This window comes from Leptopilina boulardi, unplaced genomic scaffold (genome assembly GCF_019393585.1).
Source record: "Leptopilina boulardi isolate dan_hultmark-lab unplaced genomic scaffold, ZJU_Lbou_2.1 LbouV2_216, whole genome shotgun sequence".
NCBI classification, from domain to species: domain Eukaryota; kingdom Metazoa; phylum Arthropoda; class Insecta; order Hymenoptera; family Figitidae; genus Leptopilina; species Leptopilina boulardi.
In genome coordinates this window covers 3489582-3505374 of record NW_026137770.1, presented here as the reverse complement: position 1 = coordinate 3505374, position 15793 = coordinate 3489582, and the positions used below count along the sequence as shown (strand labels likewise).

The 15793-nt window shown below is 33.7% G+C and overlaps 1 protein-coding gene across 1 annotated transcript in view; it reads right to left on the bottom strand.

Annotated features, from left to right (window-relative positions):
- Positions 1 to 15793, bottom strand: part of LOC127279335 (odorant receptor 67a-like) — a 77904-nt gene that overhangs the window by 19362 nt on the left and 42749 nt on the right. Inside the window, exons 4-5 of the mRNA XM_051301636.1 lie at positions 309 to 573; positions 100 to 213 (exon numbers count right to left, since the gene is read on the bottom strand). Of these exons, the coding sequence (XP_051157593.1) occupies positions 100 to 213; positions 309 to 573 (379 nt within the window). The remainder of the gene's footprint in view (positions 1 to 99; positions 214 to 308; positions 574 to 15793) is intronic.

The window sequence follows — 15793 nt, the reverse complement described above, 5'->3', positions numbered from 1 at the left end:
ATACATCATAAATATTACATAAATTTTGATAATTTTTGGAATAAAAATTATAATAAACACTATTTTGAATGCCAAAGCAAATATTAATATCATACGAACTCAAGTATTCTATTGTGTGTTATCACACAGGAGCAAGCCTTCTTATACATTTCAGATGTAGTGAGCGACAATTCTGGTGTGTCTTCATGGTTCATAATTACTTTTAATTTATATCTGAAGGAGAATTTGAATTTTATGAGAAAATAGTAAAAATCCTATTGTGCAAAATATTCCAATACAGAATACAATGCAAACTAAATGTTGCATACCTTAATACTTTAAACATTCCACAAGCATGTTGAGCAAAAGCGAAAAGGAGTAAATCACAGCATATTACTGTAAATACACCATATGACCCCGTAATATATAGATGAACAGTGGTCCAAAAAAAATAATCTTTTTTGTCAAAAAAGTAATAATCTAATTCTATAAGAATTGGTATGCTACGTGAGACATTTAATGGCTTGATTTTATTTAGAACTAATGGCGTGCATGTAACTACCAAGTAGGATAGCGTTGTCGATAATGTATAACCTGAAGAAAGCAATCATATAAGTTTCTAAAATTTTCAATTTAAAATAATATAATTTACTTGTTTTAAAACAAGTTGTATATGTATATATTTCCTTTCGGAAATACACTCGTGTAGAAATTTATCGTGGAAGTGTATGAGAAACTGTCCAGTTGTGCTAGATTCAACCTAGCATCTAGATGGGAAAACTGGACAGACTTGAACATGGGATGTAACGCTAGCAACGTCAAGATTTTGTACAGGTCTTCTGTCTAGTCCTTGTCTAGTAAAATAAAGTGATTCTAGCCAGTTCCACGATAATAAAAAAGCAGTTTCTACATACATAGAATATAATTGATATTTGTAAATATAAAAGAATATTTTTCAATTTTACTCTTTCGTTTGTTTAACATAAATTATATTACAAAAGTATTTTTTAATAACAGAATTCCTCTTACAATTATTTTTAAAATTGATTGTAATACATTTTTGTTAAATTGGATTTTTTCTTTAAAACACATTTCCCTGCTGGAAGTAAAGAGATAGGAATCTTATCACTTTTTATCTTCTTTTATATCTGAGATAGAAAGTGATAGAAAAATTGTAAAACTTTTAATCTCTGGTTTATATACTTCTATCGCTTTCTATTTCCTTTCTATTTATTGAGATTTTTTTCGCTTTTAATCACCTGTTTTAGATAACTTTTAATCTTCGTTCTATAACCTTCCATCTCTTTCTATCTGGTTTCTTATTATCCACATTTCTTTCGCTTCTAATCGACGTTTTTCTATAACTTTTAACCTCCGTTCTATAACTTTCTATGTCTTTCTATCTCCTTTCTTATTATCCACATTTCTTTCGCTTTCAATCACCTGTTTTCTATAACATTTAAAACTCCGTTCTATAACCTTTTATCTCTTTCTATCTCCTTTCTTATTATCCAAATTTCTTTAGCTTTTAATCACTTTCTATCTCTTTTTATATTCTCTATTTCCCCAAGTAGTTCGTTGAATTCTTTTTATATGAGAAACTGGTATCGCATTGTCAGAAATTTCGCTAAACAAATTTAATAATATAAAGGTATTGCCATTTATAAGCTGAAACTCTGTAATTTCACCAATTTCATTAGACATTAAAACGACAAATGTGTCATTTGTTTTAGGGGTTCTGTTGTACTTTGTACTATGGAACATTGTAGACTTGTATATGCAACGTTTAAACAGTTTTTCACTTTTTTCATTTTCTCCCAAAGTGTCCAGACGTACTATTTCTTTACTTTGTTTGACAGCATTTTTACATTTAGAATGAGAGAAAATATTTCCGCAAAAATTAAGACACTTTTCAGACGTTGCAAGTTTTTTGAGAGTATAATCAAAACTAAGTTTTAATAATGTTCGTTTTGCTATCTGAACAAAAACCCCTTTAGGTCCAGTAACTGCTTGTTTAAGGTAGAAAATTGCACCTTCGAAAGAAAAGGTTGATGTAGTCCATAAAGGTCCTGTTCTACGTACTGATTTAACTAAATGTAGTAGGCTATGAATGTTAAAGGTCATAACGCTGTTGCCAAACATCTCCTGCAATTTAGCAACGAAAATGAGCAATTGTTCTTCACATATTCTTAATTCTTCTTCAGATATAGAATCCTTTAGTAGAATAAAGATACTTTCTACGAGTAACGCATAGTGATTTAAAACTTCCGCTGGAATTAGATCTTTCAAACATATAACAGAGTAAAATAACAAAAAGGATCGCCATTCCGAAGCTTTCCATTTTGCTTTCTCATTTATTGGTCTTGGTTGACGATGAATTTCTTGAGGAGGAGTCATTTGCAAAAGTTTTTCATTTAACTTCTTAAGGTTCCCTGTAGTTATAATATTTAATTAAATCCAAATATTAAATATATATTTCACTACGCCTAGAAGTACTGCATGTAAATAATCGACAGGAAATCCCCATACTATATCGAATGTTAATAAGAAAAGCAGGACAGAAGTACCTTTTATTCCAGGTATTGTTGGTTTTTTGAATTTGAATTTGAATGTTATTTGAATCCCCTTTTCAGCTAAAAGTTCCATTTGATTTACGAAAAGTTGCATGTAAGAATTCATAAATTTCCATGTCGGCTCTTTTTTATTTGTGCTCAAGCCAGCAAGAATGGGATATTTGAACCGAAGTTTGGGTGGCAATTCTTGAACGGTAACTTGCAGTGGCCAAAATGATTTTTTGGCACTATTACACAAAGGAGCACCGTCTGTATTAAAATTCAATGTTATGAAATCGTTTTCAGGATATTTTCTTTGTATTTTTTTATACAATAATCCGTCATAGACATCCTTTTTTTACCAGAATCATTTTTACGTAACATTATATCGCGAATGTTCTTTAGTAACCCAGTTTTTATTTCTTCATCTTTAAAAAGAACTTCAAGTTGATATTTTAAATCTACAGCAATCACGTAATTTGATGATTCTGTTGTCAAGTTATAATCTAACCCACACGTACACTTAATATTACAATTTAAAAATTTTTTTTTTTAAATTGGTGGCATTAATGTCTTAAAACATTTTTCACATATAAAACATAACGTAATTACTTCATCAGGTGGATCGTATAACTGATTCATTACGAATTTACTGGTGTTCTAATTTTGAAATTCATCACCAGCAAATTGTTTACACATTTCAAACAATGCATCTCGGGCTTCATACGTACAATGAAATCGAATACTATAAGCCATTATCATTAATGATACATCACGAGTAGTTAATTGAGCTTTAGGAAACATTATGACGTGACTCATTTTTTTTTACTGCATTGTAGCAGATTCAGTCTCTATTACACATTCATCACTTTCATAACCATCTTCATAATCGCTCCAATCATTATCGCTGGTATCACTTGAAGAACTGGAAACGAACCCTTGTTGCTCTTGCAACGTATTTTTAAATGCATACTTTCGTATCTCACATTCTTGTTCTAACGAAGTAGTCATTTCAAAGGGCACATCTGAAGCCATCTGGAAATCCAATGAACAGTTGTCACAATCTTTATAATCGTTCCAATCATTATCACTGGTATCACTTGAAGAACTAAGAACAAACCGTTGGCGGTCTGCCGTGTTTTCTAAAAACTTAGGTAACTGCAAAAACATCGAAAAATGAGTTTTTTATATCGTTGGAATCGTGGAAAAAAGTTACACCTGTTAATGCAAATTATTTTTAAAAATTGTTAATATTATTAATAATAATTTTTGCATAAATAATTGAAAATACCGGTAACTGCAAAAATTGATGAGTGGCAATTTAAGAAACTTAGGTAACTGCTATAAAAACTGGGGTGTCTTTGGGTGTTATGACGTATTTTGTAGGTCGTGATTTGAAGAACTTAGGTAACTGCACAGTGCCTTAGTTTCTCAAAACACGGACCTCACTTTTCGAGCCCTCGTCGCATGGAAAACTTAGGTAACTACAGAGTGCTATCAGAGCACTGTAGTTATAGTTTAATATTTGTAAGAAACAATAATTATAATGATAACTTCCACATCTTATTAAATAATTACACTTTATTATTTATTTATTTTTTTTATTTATTTTTATATTATTTTTATTTTATTTTATTTCCTATAATTATTTAATATATTTTTACTATTTTTTAATTTAATTTTATTTATTTTTTTAATTTTATTTATGTATTTTATTTTATATTATTATTTAAAACACTACCGTCGGAAATTGTCGGTACGATTGACGTGCGCGGGATGAAATGTTGATGTCGCACCTAAATTAAGATATTTTAAGTTTGAGAAAAGGTAGAGACTTGAAACTTATTGTTAGATCACCTGAAAGCTGATAAAATTCTGCTTCTGAATATATACCTAGAATTTTTTTTCGACTTTCTGGAGCGATTATAACACTGGAAAGATTTCGAAAAAAAACGTCTAATTTTCCCAATTTCGTACCCAGTTTTTGATTCCCTGCATAATCTAGGAAAATGTAAGGAAAAATTTGTAACTCCTATAACATAATCTTTAAGATCTTAGCTTTAAAAGTAATTTTTAAGACTTAAAAAATATTGTTTCGTTTTTAAGATAAGTTGAAAAATGTCAGAGCATGTTTTTTACACAACTCATCGTCAAAGATTAGTTCTTGCATCCCCGCTGCTTCGCCCGTTCCTTGCGCCAGGGCCGAATATGCGTGCGGGCCCCTGCTTGAAACCCGTCTTGTATTTTCTTACATTTACAGTTGAAGGGTAGAATGACAAAAGGGGTCAAGCGCCAATTCACTGTTTTTACAGGAAGTAAAAAAAACATTTTTTAAAATTTTGCAGGTCATTTAAAAAAAAACTGAGAAAACCGTTTCGATATATTAGTATGTTTTAATAAATAAACAACAATTTGTTGAAATAAACCTACATATTAACGATAAAATTAAAAAAAACTGTGGTTCCTTGAGGTTATATCAACTGCGCACATTTTCTTTAAGCATTAATTATAAAAAAAATATACAGTTTAAAGAAAAACTGGAAAATTAGTTTCTTTCTATGGAATCGACGAAATGAATAGAAAAAAAAATTCCTTTAAAAAATTGTTTGTTTTCAAGAAAATTACGAATTAATTGCTTGCTTTGGAATTGAACAATACTTTCATCTTTAAATTCAATTGTTCAGTTATTATAACCATAAAAATATTTAAAAATTAATAACAAAATGATTTTAAAATTGTTTAAAATTGAAAATACATTATTATTATTATTAATTTTATTAATTAAAATATTATTAAAATAAAATTAAAATAAAATATTAAAATAAAACCTAAAAAAATAATATTTTTTTTTATTTTGATAATATTATTGACTCACCACTTTCTTTTGTTTTTCAATCAGGTTGCAATAAAGTAAATTTGAGGCTATTTTATTCATTTAATTTTTATTAAAAACTGATTTAAATACGCAATAAAAAAAGGAAATCCTTCTACAGAAATGTGTAAATGAATTTTCTTGATTTTTTAATGCAAAAACCTCATTTTCGATAAATTGGCGCTTGACCCCTTTTGTCATTCTACCCTTCAGTTATTGATTATTATAAATGTTATAAATATTTTATTATTATTAATATTTATATTATTATTAATATTTATATTATTATTATTTATTATATTATATTATATTATACTATATATAATTTAGTGTACATAAGAAAGTTCTTTTTTTCTGAAAATGCACTTTCTGCCCTTTTAATCGAGACTAATTTTTGTATCTACATTCAAACTTTTGGTTAAATTTTACCTATAATATTGTTAATAGCTTGAAAAGTTTTGGAATCTTATGAGAATAATATTTCGACAATTTCTAATAAGCAAAGAAAAACAATGATTCATTAAATTTTGCAAACAAAAGCTTATAGAATTTATTGATAAATGAGGCAGTACTTGTTCAAACTTCACATTTGAAAGTTTTATTTTAAATAAAAAAATGCCAAAAAAAGAAATACACTAGAACGTCAATCGAGAACACGTCAGTCGAGAACAGAGTAAGGGAACACTTGAAGGGAAGTGGGGAAGCGGGTAGAATTTAGGTTATGACTGACGCCAAAGTCGTACTTGTGATTTTTAAATTTAAGGTGGATTGAGTGCCCCACTAGTGAAAATCCCCTAGATAGAATTCACATTGTTGCGTAAGGCCCTTCATACGGCCCTGAGTGTTTTTATTTTCGAGCGATAAAAATCGCGTCAATCGAGAACAGCACTGCACATTCGTCTGTTCTCGATTGACGTTTTAGTGTAAATTATGATTTAAGGGTAAATATATGTACCCTACGTAGTGAGGGATTTTCTTTTGCCGAAATAGCTGAGAAAGTTGGTGTTTCAAAAAATGGTGCAAAATACACGGTCGACAGGTACAAACAAACATGTGCATATGCAAATAAGAGCGGTCGAGGGAGAAAACGTTGTACCACTACTCAAGAAGATAAAAATATTGTGCTTATCAGCAAACGAAATCGAAAATTGACTGCACCAGACATTCGCGAAGTTATTAATAAAAATAGACTTTCTTCTCCCCTGAGTGTGACAACTATAAAAGATCGATTACAGGACTACGGTCTATGCGGTCGAATCGCAGCAAGGAAGCCTCTTTTGCGGTTGATAAATAAACAAAAACGTCTTGCATGGGCAAAAAAATATCTATCATGGACTCCTGAAGACTGGAGAAAGGTTTTATTCACCGATGAATCAAAATTTGAATTGTTAGGTGGAGGCAAAAGAAGATGTTATGTTCGGCAAATGGAAGGGGAACGAATGTTACCGCAGTGCGTTCTGTCAACGGTAAACCAGGGTATAGGGTCTGTGATGGTTTGGGGTTGTTTGGGGAATAATCGAATGGGAAGTATCAAGAAAGTGGAAGGTACTTTGAAGAAGAAGGATATCACCAAATTTTGATGAAACATGCCATCCCATCTGGAAAGCGATTAATCGGAGAAAAATTCAATTTCCAGCAAGACAATGATCCGAAACATACATCACATTTATGCAAGAAATACCTAGACAATCAGGAAGAAAAGGGAACTTTGATTCGCATGGATCATCCCCCACAATCTCCCGACCTCAACCCCATCGAGTTACTCTGGGATAAACTGAATCGCAGAATAAGAAAAATGCAACCCACAAATTTAACAGCATTGTGGGAATGCTTGCAAACTGCGTGGCACCAAATTGAGGAGGAAACGTTGACAAAATTGACGAACCGAACGCCGAGAGTATGCCAAGCAGTGATAACAGCAAAAGGTGGATACTTCGAAGAATCTCGCGTTTAGCCTTATGATAAGTTTATTTTATTTTATATTATTTAGTCTTATTTTATTAAAATTGCTTGTTATTTAAAATATTTAATTTACATAAACTTGTTATATTTTAATGTGTTTTAGAAATATTTTCTCAGTGCAATAGCCAAATTGAAAAATTTCTATAAAATTTTATTAAAACTATTGTATAGTTTCTACAGATTTTCATGAAATAATTGAAAATTCATTAATTTTTTAATTCCATGGATAACCGAATTTTCATACTCATAAGATGAGATGAAAATTCGTAACATGTAATTAAAAATAGATAATAGCCGATGTTCAAGTTGACTATGGGAAGGGATTTGAGAGTGTGTGGATGTTGTGAGTACAGGAAAATTGTAATGTACGCAACGCGACAAAAGAGTGGGAATGAAGGCGAAAATGCGAAAAACGAGGGAAAAGATCAGTATCTCCTGAGACTAAATTAAACATGTATTAATATATTTGAGATTTTGAATAAAATCAAGTTTGTAAAGTAGTATAGAAACACTATTCAATTCACTGAAACGCATTCAATGCACATTTTGGTCCTTCGAGTACGGATATATTTATCAAAGGAGTGAGTTCTGTGGAATTATATTAATTTGGATTTCTAAATATATTAATCACACGAGGGGCATTAGACGCCATTATCCACGAGGCAATTCAAACAGGTGTTTTTGGAGATAGCTCAAACCATTTTATAAACTATTGACGACTTTATGGAGTAAATCATTTTAACTTGAAAATTATTATCTATGGAGAACTTTACTATATCACTCATGGAAATTTGGAACATTTATTAAGGAAACGTTTTTCTCAACGCAAATCATCTTATCAGCAGGCTCATCGGCGTCTTTTCTTTGGCGGGAACTCATCGAATTGTATTGGTAATTGTAATAATCGACGCTACAATTGTAGTAGGGAAAACTCTGGTAAGCGTATTTATTTAAATTGTAATTTGTATTTGTCCAAGTGTTTTATGTAAAATGGCAGATATAATTGAGTTGAAAAAGAAGCGTACAGCGGTAAAAGCAAAAGCGACACGTTTTAAAAATAATATTGAAGCATGTATAGTTACAGACGAAACAATTTATGATTTGGAAACGCGGATCGAAAAATTAGATTTATTGTGGGATGAATTTAATGAAGTGCAACATGAAATCGATGCTTTGTTACCCGCACCGGAAATGATGGAAAGGGAAAATTTTGAAAACGCGTTTTTTGCAACTCAAAATATTGCAAAACGAAAAAGGGCCATATATAAGGAAAGAAGGGCGAACGCTGATATAGGCACACGACAAGCCGCGGGGGGGAATAATAGTAACGGTAGGGGGGTATCACATGCGCGTTTGCCAGTAATCTCTCTCCCCACCTTTGATGGGAGCTATGAGAAATGGCAAGGATTCTATGACAAATTTCTCGCTACGGTAGACAGAGACGTCGAGTTAGACACTATTGTAAAATTTCATTATTTAGAATCGGCATTAATGGGAAAAGCAAAAGAATATGTAAATTTGTTCGAGGCAACAGAGGAAAATTATCCAATCGTTCTAGAATTGTTAAAAAAGCGATATCATAACGCACGTTTGACCATTAATCACCATGTTCATCAATTGTTTAATTTACCAACGGTAACGAGGGACTCAGCTGTCTCATTGCGCGCGCTGGCAGACGGTCTGCAAAAACACACGAGAATTTTGGAGCAGCTGAAGGAGCCCGTTGACAAGTGGGATACGTTACTATTATATCTGGCTTCGACAAAATTAGACAACTTAACAAAACGCGATTCGAAATTGAAAATAGTTTCGGAAAAATTATCAAAATTGTCGGAATTCATTGAATTTTTAGAAACGCGATGTCAGATGTTAGAAGCAATTGCGCCACAAGGCAATAACTCGGGTTTTAATTCAAAGGCGGTGCCATATCAGGGGCAAAAAAGGGATGGTAAAACTTTGACTCACTTGTCGGCTGGCGATCCTTCAGTTGCGTGTGTCATTTGTAATCAAGGTCATAGAATTTATTCGTGTTCGACATTTCTTGATTTATCAATCGATGAGAGGCGTAATAAAGTCAGGGAATTAAACTTGTGCTTTAATTGTTTAGGGTTGAAACATACCGCGAGAGATTGTAAATCGACTAGATATTGTAAACATTGTAATTCAGCGCACCATTCGTTATTACATAAGGGCAATAAATCATTTTCTAGTAATAATCAACAATCAGAAAAGAAAAACGACAAACAAGATGACACGAAGGGGGAGGTAATGGGGACATCAACACAATCTCAAGTTCATTTTGTAGAGGGTTGTAAAACTATTACTGAAAAATTATTGTCAACAGCGGAGATTTATCTAAGGGATAATTCAGGTCAATTGATTAAAGCGCGTGCTCTGTTAGATAATGGTTCTATGGCTAATTTTATGACGAAACGATTATGTCACAAATTGCGTTTGCGAGAAAAGAATGTTCATCACACGGTCTCGGGAATTAATCTAACACAAACGAATATAATGTCTTGTGCGTCAACAACTATCTCGTCAACTCACAATAATTATCAGATTAGGGCCGAGTTCTTTGTCACAGAAAATATTTCACAATATATACCTATGAGAAAAATTAATGTAAATACTTTATCAATTCCTGATCATGTGAAACTTGCTGATCCTGGATTCCACAATCCTCAATCCGTCGATCTTCTTCTAGGAACAGCTATATTTTGGGACGCTATGGAACCGACACAAATCAGACAGGGTCAAGGGCATCCAGTCCTGCAACTTACAAAATTTGGATGGATTTTGGGCGGATACTTGACATTTCCCGAATCCAATCGGCAACGGCAATAAACATCTCTTTTTTGTGGACTGGTGACAAACGCAGCGCTAAACGATCAAATGGAAAGATTTTAGAAAATCAATGAAGGTCCAATAACTCATCATCGATCAATTGAAGAACAAAAATGTGAGAAGATTTTTGTTGAAACATGCAAGCGAGCATCAGATGGAAGATTTGAAGTCGAAATATTGATGAGAGAAGATTGCAAGAAACTGGGTGACTCTGGGATCAATGCGGAGAAACGGTTGCTGGCCATGGAAAGACGGTTCGCCAAGGATCCAACGATGAAAGAAAGATATCATCAAAATTTGGAAGATTTTCTTGAACAAGGTCACATGACTCTGCATTCGGATCAAACGCCAACTGGAAAAAATTATTTGCCGCATCATGCCGTGATGAAGGAGTCAAGCACTACGACCAAACTAAGGGTAGTTTGGGATGCATTATGTAAAACTTCAACGGGAATTTCTCTCAACGATTGCCTAATGACTGGACCGGTTGTGCAGCAGGAACTCTTCTTGATCATCATCCGTTTCCGGCAGCATCGTTTCGTGATGACGGGCGATATCGTCAAAATGTATCGCCAAATATGGATCAAACCGGAGCAACGAGACTTGCAATGCATTTTGTATAGGAAGGATCCAAATCAAGCAATGATGACTTATCAACTCAAGACAGTGACTTTTGGAGTCACTTCCTCACCCTATCTTGCCACGCGGTGTTTAGTGCAACTCGCTGAGCAATGCAAGGAATCACATCCACGTGCATCACAGGTGATCAGGAATGATTTCTACGTTGATGATGTGATGACAGGCGCCGATACCGAAACGGAAATCAACACCATTACTGAAGAGGTCACCACGATCTTACAAGGGGCGGGTTTCGAACTGCAAAAAATCCACACCAATAAGATTAAGCACGACGATGATGTCGAAGGACTCGACATCACAGAGATCAAAACCCTCGGTCTCAGATGGCAGCCAGGCATGGACGTCCTGAGATATCAATCATCGTATGAATTGGAAAAGGGAGCACTAACAAAAAGAGTGATTTTGTCAGCCATAGCACAGGTCTTCGATCCATTGGGATTGATTGGTCCATTCGTCATGAGATCCAAGCTTCTTCTGCAACATCTATGGAAACTCAAGATTGGTTGGGACGCACCGGTTCCGCTGGACGTATGTAAGAAATGGATAGAACATTGTGATCAACTTAGGTCGATTGGATGCATCAAGATTCCACGACACGCTTTGGCAGCTGCACCGGAGAAAGTCCAAATTCATGGTTTCTGCGACGCATCACAGGTCGCATATGGCGCCTGCATATACTTTCGATCATCAAACGCGGACGGATCAGTGTTGGTTCGACTTCTCACGGCACGCTCACGTGTATCTCCAATAAAAAAGGGTGAGTCTACCAAGATTAGAGCTGTGTGGAGCACTGCTCTTGGCAAATCTCTACGCTAAGATCAAGGACGGCTTAACAATAGAAGTCGAGGATGCGGTGTTCTGGAGCGATTCCACAGTGGCGCTGGCTTGGATCAGGGGTGATCCATCAAGATGACATACGTTTGTCGGGAATAGGGTGTCCGAAATGCAGCAAATTATCTCAACGGAAAAGTGGCATCATGTTAGAACAGATCAGAATTCTGGGGATTTGATCTCAAGGGGAGCAGATCTGACTGAATTGAGGAATTCAGAGCTTTGGTGGAATGGACCCGTGTGGTTGAGTGACGAGAAAGAAAAGTGGCCACAGGAGGAAGTCAACATCAGCAAGGTCCCGGAAGAGAAGAAAATAGTTCTCTCATTCAACGTGGTGGAGAGAGATTTCTCGATCCTTCGGCAATTCTCATCATGGAGCAGGCTGTACAGAGTGACAGCCTACTGTCAGCGGTATCTTCTCAATCTGTGGAGAAAAAGGCGAGGACTCTCGCTCATTATGGGATGTCTGTCCGTGGATGAGCTGAATAGGGCGCGAACTACGCTATTAAAATTGCACCAGGAAGAGGAGTTTTCCAAGGAAATGACAGATCTTCGCCGAGACAAGTCAGTCAACTCTAACAGCAGTTTGTTGACTTTTAATCCATTTTTGGATGAGGAAGGAGTAATTCGAGTGGGAGGAAGATTGGCAAACGCACCTATTTCCTATTCTCAAAAATTTCCGATTATCCTATCCAAAAATCATATGATCACTGAATTGATAATCAGAGATTGTCACTATAAAAATTTACATGCAGGGTCGCGATTTTTGAAAGGTATTTTAAGGGAGAATTATTGGATCATTTCAGCGGAGGGTGCGATTCGACGTGTGTTACGCAAATGTATTTTATGTTTTCGATTGCGACCAAAAACTCCTAGCCAGTTGATGGGCGATTTGCCTGCTGAACGTGTTACAGCGTCAAGAGCATTTGCTCACACCGGATTAGATTACGCAGGGCCGTTTAAAATTAAAATATCGCGAAATGTAACGGGGAAAGCGTACTTATGTATATTTGTGTGTATGGCGGTAAAGGCGGTTCATTTGGAAGTGGTCTTAGATTTGTCAACAAACGCGTTCTTGAATGCTTTTAAACGCTTTATTGCTCGTCGCGGAAAATGCATAACGTTAAATTCAGATAATGGAAAAAATTTTGTGGGCGCGAAAAATGAACTAAATGAAATTGTAAAGCATTTGTTGACTCAATCTGTGAGCAGGACCAAGATTGCAAATTTCGTAGCAGAAAATTCAATAAAATGGAATTTTATCCCACCGTATTCACCGCATATGGGAGGTTTATGGGAAGCAGCGGTGAAATCTGCGAAATCGCACCTGAGAACGGTAATCAATGACACCTTGTTGACTTTTGAAGAGCTATATACGGTTGTTTCTCAGGTAGAGTCAATTTTAAATTCTCGGCCTCTATTTCCGCAGTCATCAGATCCTGATGATCTGAGTGTGCTCACGCCTGGGCATTTTTTGATCGGGACAACGTTTAATGCAATTCTGGAAGAAAATCATCTCGATCTTCCGTTAAATCGTGTAAGTAGATATCAATTGTTGTGTCAACTGCAACAGTCATTTTGGAAAAGGTGGTCATGTGTACCTTACTCAATTGCAATCTCGCTCTAAATGGAAGCAAGAGAGTGAAAATGTGAAAGTTGGACAAATGGTTGTGATAAAGGATGATAATGCGCCGCCGCTACGATGGCAACTCGGTAGAATTGTCGAATTGCATTCCGGTGTGGATGGACGAGTACGAGTGGTGAGCATAAGAACGTCATCAGGTACTACGAAGCGGGCATTGCCAAAAATTTGTATTCTTCCAATCGAGACTGATAAATAAATGTACATAAAATAGACTTTAATTAGATTGAAATGCTTTATTATTGTAAATCAAACTAAAATTGTAATGTATGCAACGCGACAAAAGAGTGGGAATGAAGGCGAAAATGCGAAAAACGAGGGAAAAGATCAGTAACTCCTGAGACTAAATTAAACATGTATTAATATATTTGAGATTTTGAATAAAATCAAGTTTGTAAAGTAATATAGAAACACTATTCAATTCACTGAAACGCATTCAATGCACAGCCGATAACGAATTTTTAATTCAATTTAAAAATCTGTGCTATTAAAAGTTTTATGAATATGTAAATTATTTAAATGAAAAATATTGTTTTGATAAATTACGTTAAATTTAATTAAATGTTTGCAAGATATTTTTTTGGTTTTAACTAATTAATAAAGAACATTGTTACATTCTTGCAGTTGTTTCATTCTCTTCTCAATAAGACAGAAAAATTAATAATAATTCAATATGTCATACAAATGCAAAAGATTAACCATACACTGTTCATATTATTTTTTCCATAATTTTTACTAAAATAATTAGTACTACAAATTAAATTTTTCAAAATTAATTACAAATTTTAAACAAAAAATTTTAAAGTTCTGAAAAAGAAGAACATTTTTCCAATTTGGTAAATTTTAAGTACAATATTAAAAAGTATTTGTTAAACTTTTAATTAACTAATAATATTAACATTTTTTAAATAAATTAATTAATATTCTAATAATCAATAACTGTAAATGTGAGAAAATACAAGACGGGTTTCAAGCAGGGGCCCGCACGCATATTCGGCCCTGGCGCAAGGAACGAGCGAAGCAGCGGGGATGCAAGAACTAATCTTTGACGATGAGTTGTGTAAAAAACATGCTCTGACATTTTTCAACTTATCTTAAAAACGAAACAATATTTTTTAAGTCTTAAAAATTACTTTTAAAGCTAAGATCTTAAAGATTATGTTATAGGAGTTACAAATTTTTCCTTGCATTTTCCTAGATTATGCAGGGAATCAAAAACTGGGTACGAAATTGGGAAAATTAGACGTTTTTTTTCGAAATCTTTCCAGTGTTATAATCGCTCCAGAAAGTCGAAAAAAAATTCTAGGTATATATTCAGAAGCAGAATTTTATTAGCTTTCAGGTGATCTAAGTTTTAAGTCTCTAGCTTTTCTCAAACATAAAATATCTTAATTTAGGTGCGACATCAACATTTCATCCCGCGCACGTCAATCGTACCGACAATTTCCGACGGTAGTGTATATTTTGAGTTAATACAATATTTGACTCTAATATTGTATAATTAAAATAAATTTAACCATAAAATTAAATATTTGTAAAAAACAATAATTATAGTGACAACTTTCGCAGCTTATTAAATAATTATAGTTTATTATAATATTAATAATATTAATATTAATATATTAATATTTTATATTTTGTATTGTTACTTACGCAACTATTAGAATTTAGGAGTACTTTTGTACGAAAGGGCATGTCCCGTTAATAAATGAAATTGAAATTATTTAATATATTTTTACTATTTTTTGCCAAGGAAGATGAAAATTCTTATATATTCCCTGTAGTTACCTAAGTTTTCTGTGCGACGAAAGGCCTAATACGGGCGCTCGTAGCACGAGCGACCAAGTAACTACCAGTTACCTAAGTTTCTCGTGCGACGACCCTCGAATCAGCATACCGGTAACTACATTTTTAATAATTTATTGAATGTTTATATAAATACAACATTTATTTTTACATAATTAAAAAGAATAAATTTAGACGAATCGAAGGAACAAAACGGCATTTAAAAATTTTAATTAGGCTTTGCGGTACATATCAATGAAGTTTAAACAGTTTTTCGCGTTTTTCTCGAAATCTTTCATTCTGCAGTTACCTAAGTTTTTAGAAAACACGGCAGCGCTCTTGCATAGTGTTAGAAGTCATCTCATATTCCAATGAACAATTGTTAATAGAATTCGCTGAGGAACTCATATTCACATTTAACTCATCTACGTAAGATTTCGAAGAAGCTGTAATTTATCTTTCTGATACATCCATCTGATTATCAAGCGTTGATGTTTCTAAATCTGAAAGCAAAAATGTGTAATAATAATAAATGTGTAATACTTTGTAATACAGTAATATTTTGGTAGTAGTATGTAATACTTGTAAAAAGTGTAATACTAAGGTAATAATGATAATATGTGTAGTTGTAGTCAAGTGTACACAATTTTTACTAGTAAATTCCCCTTTGGTATTTCTTTATAT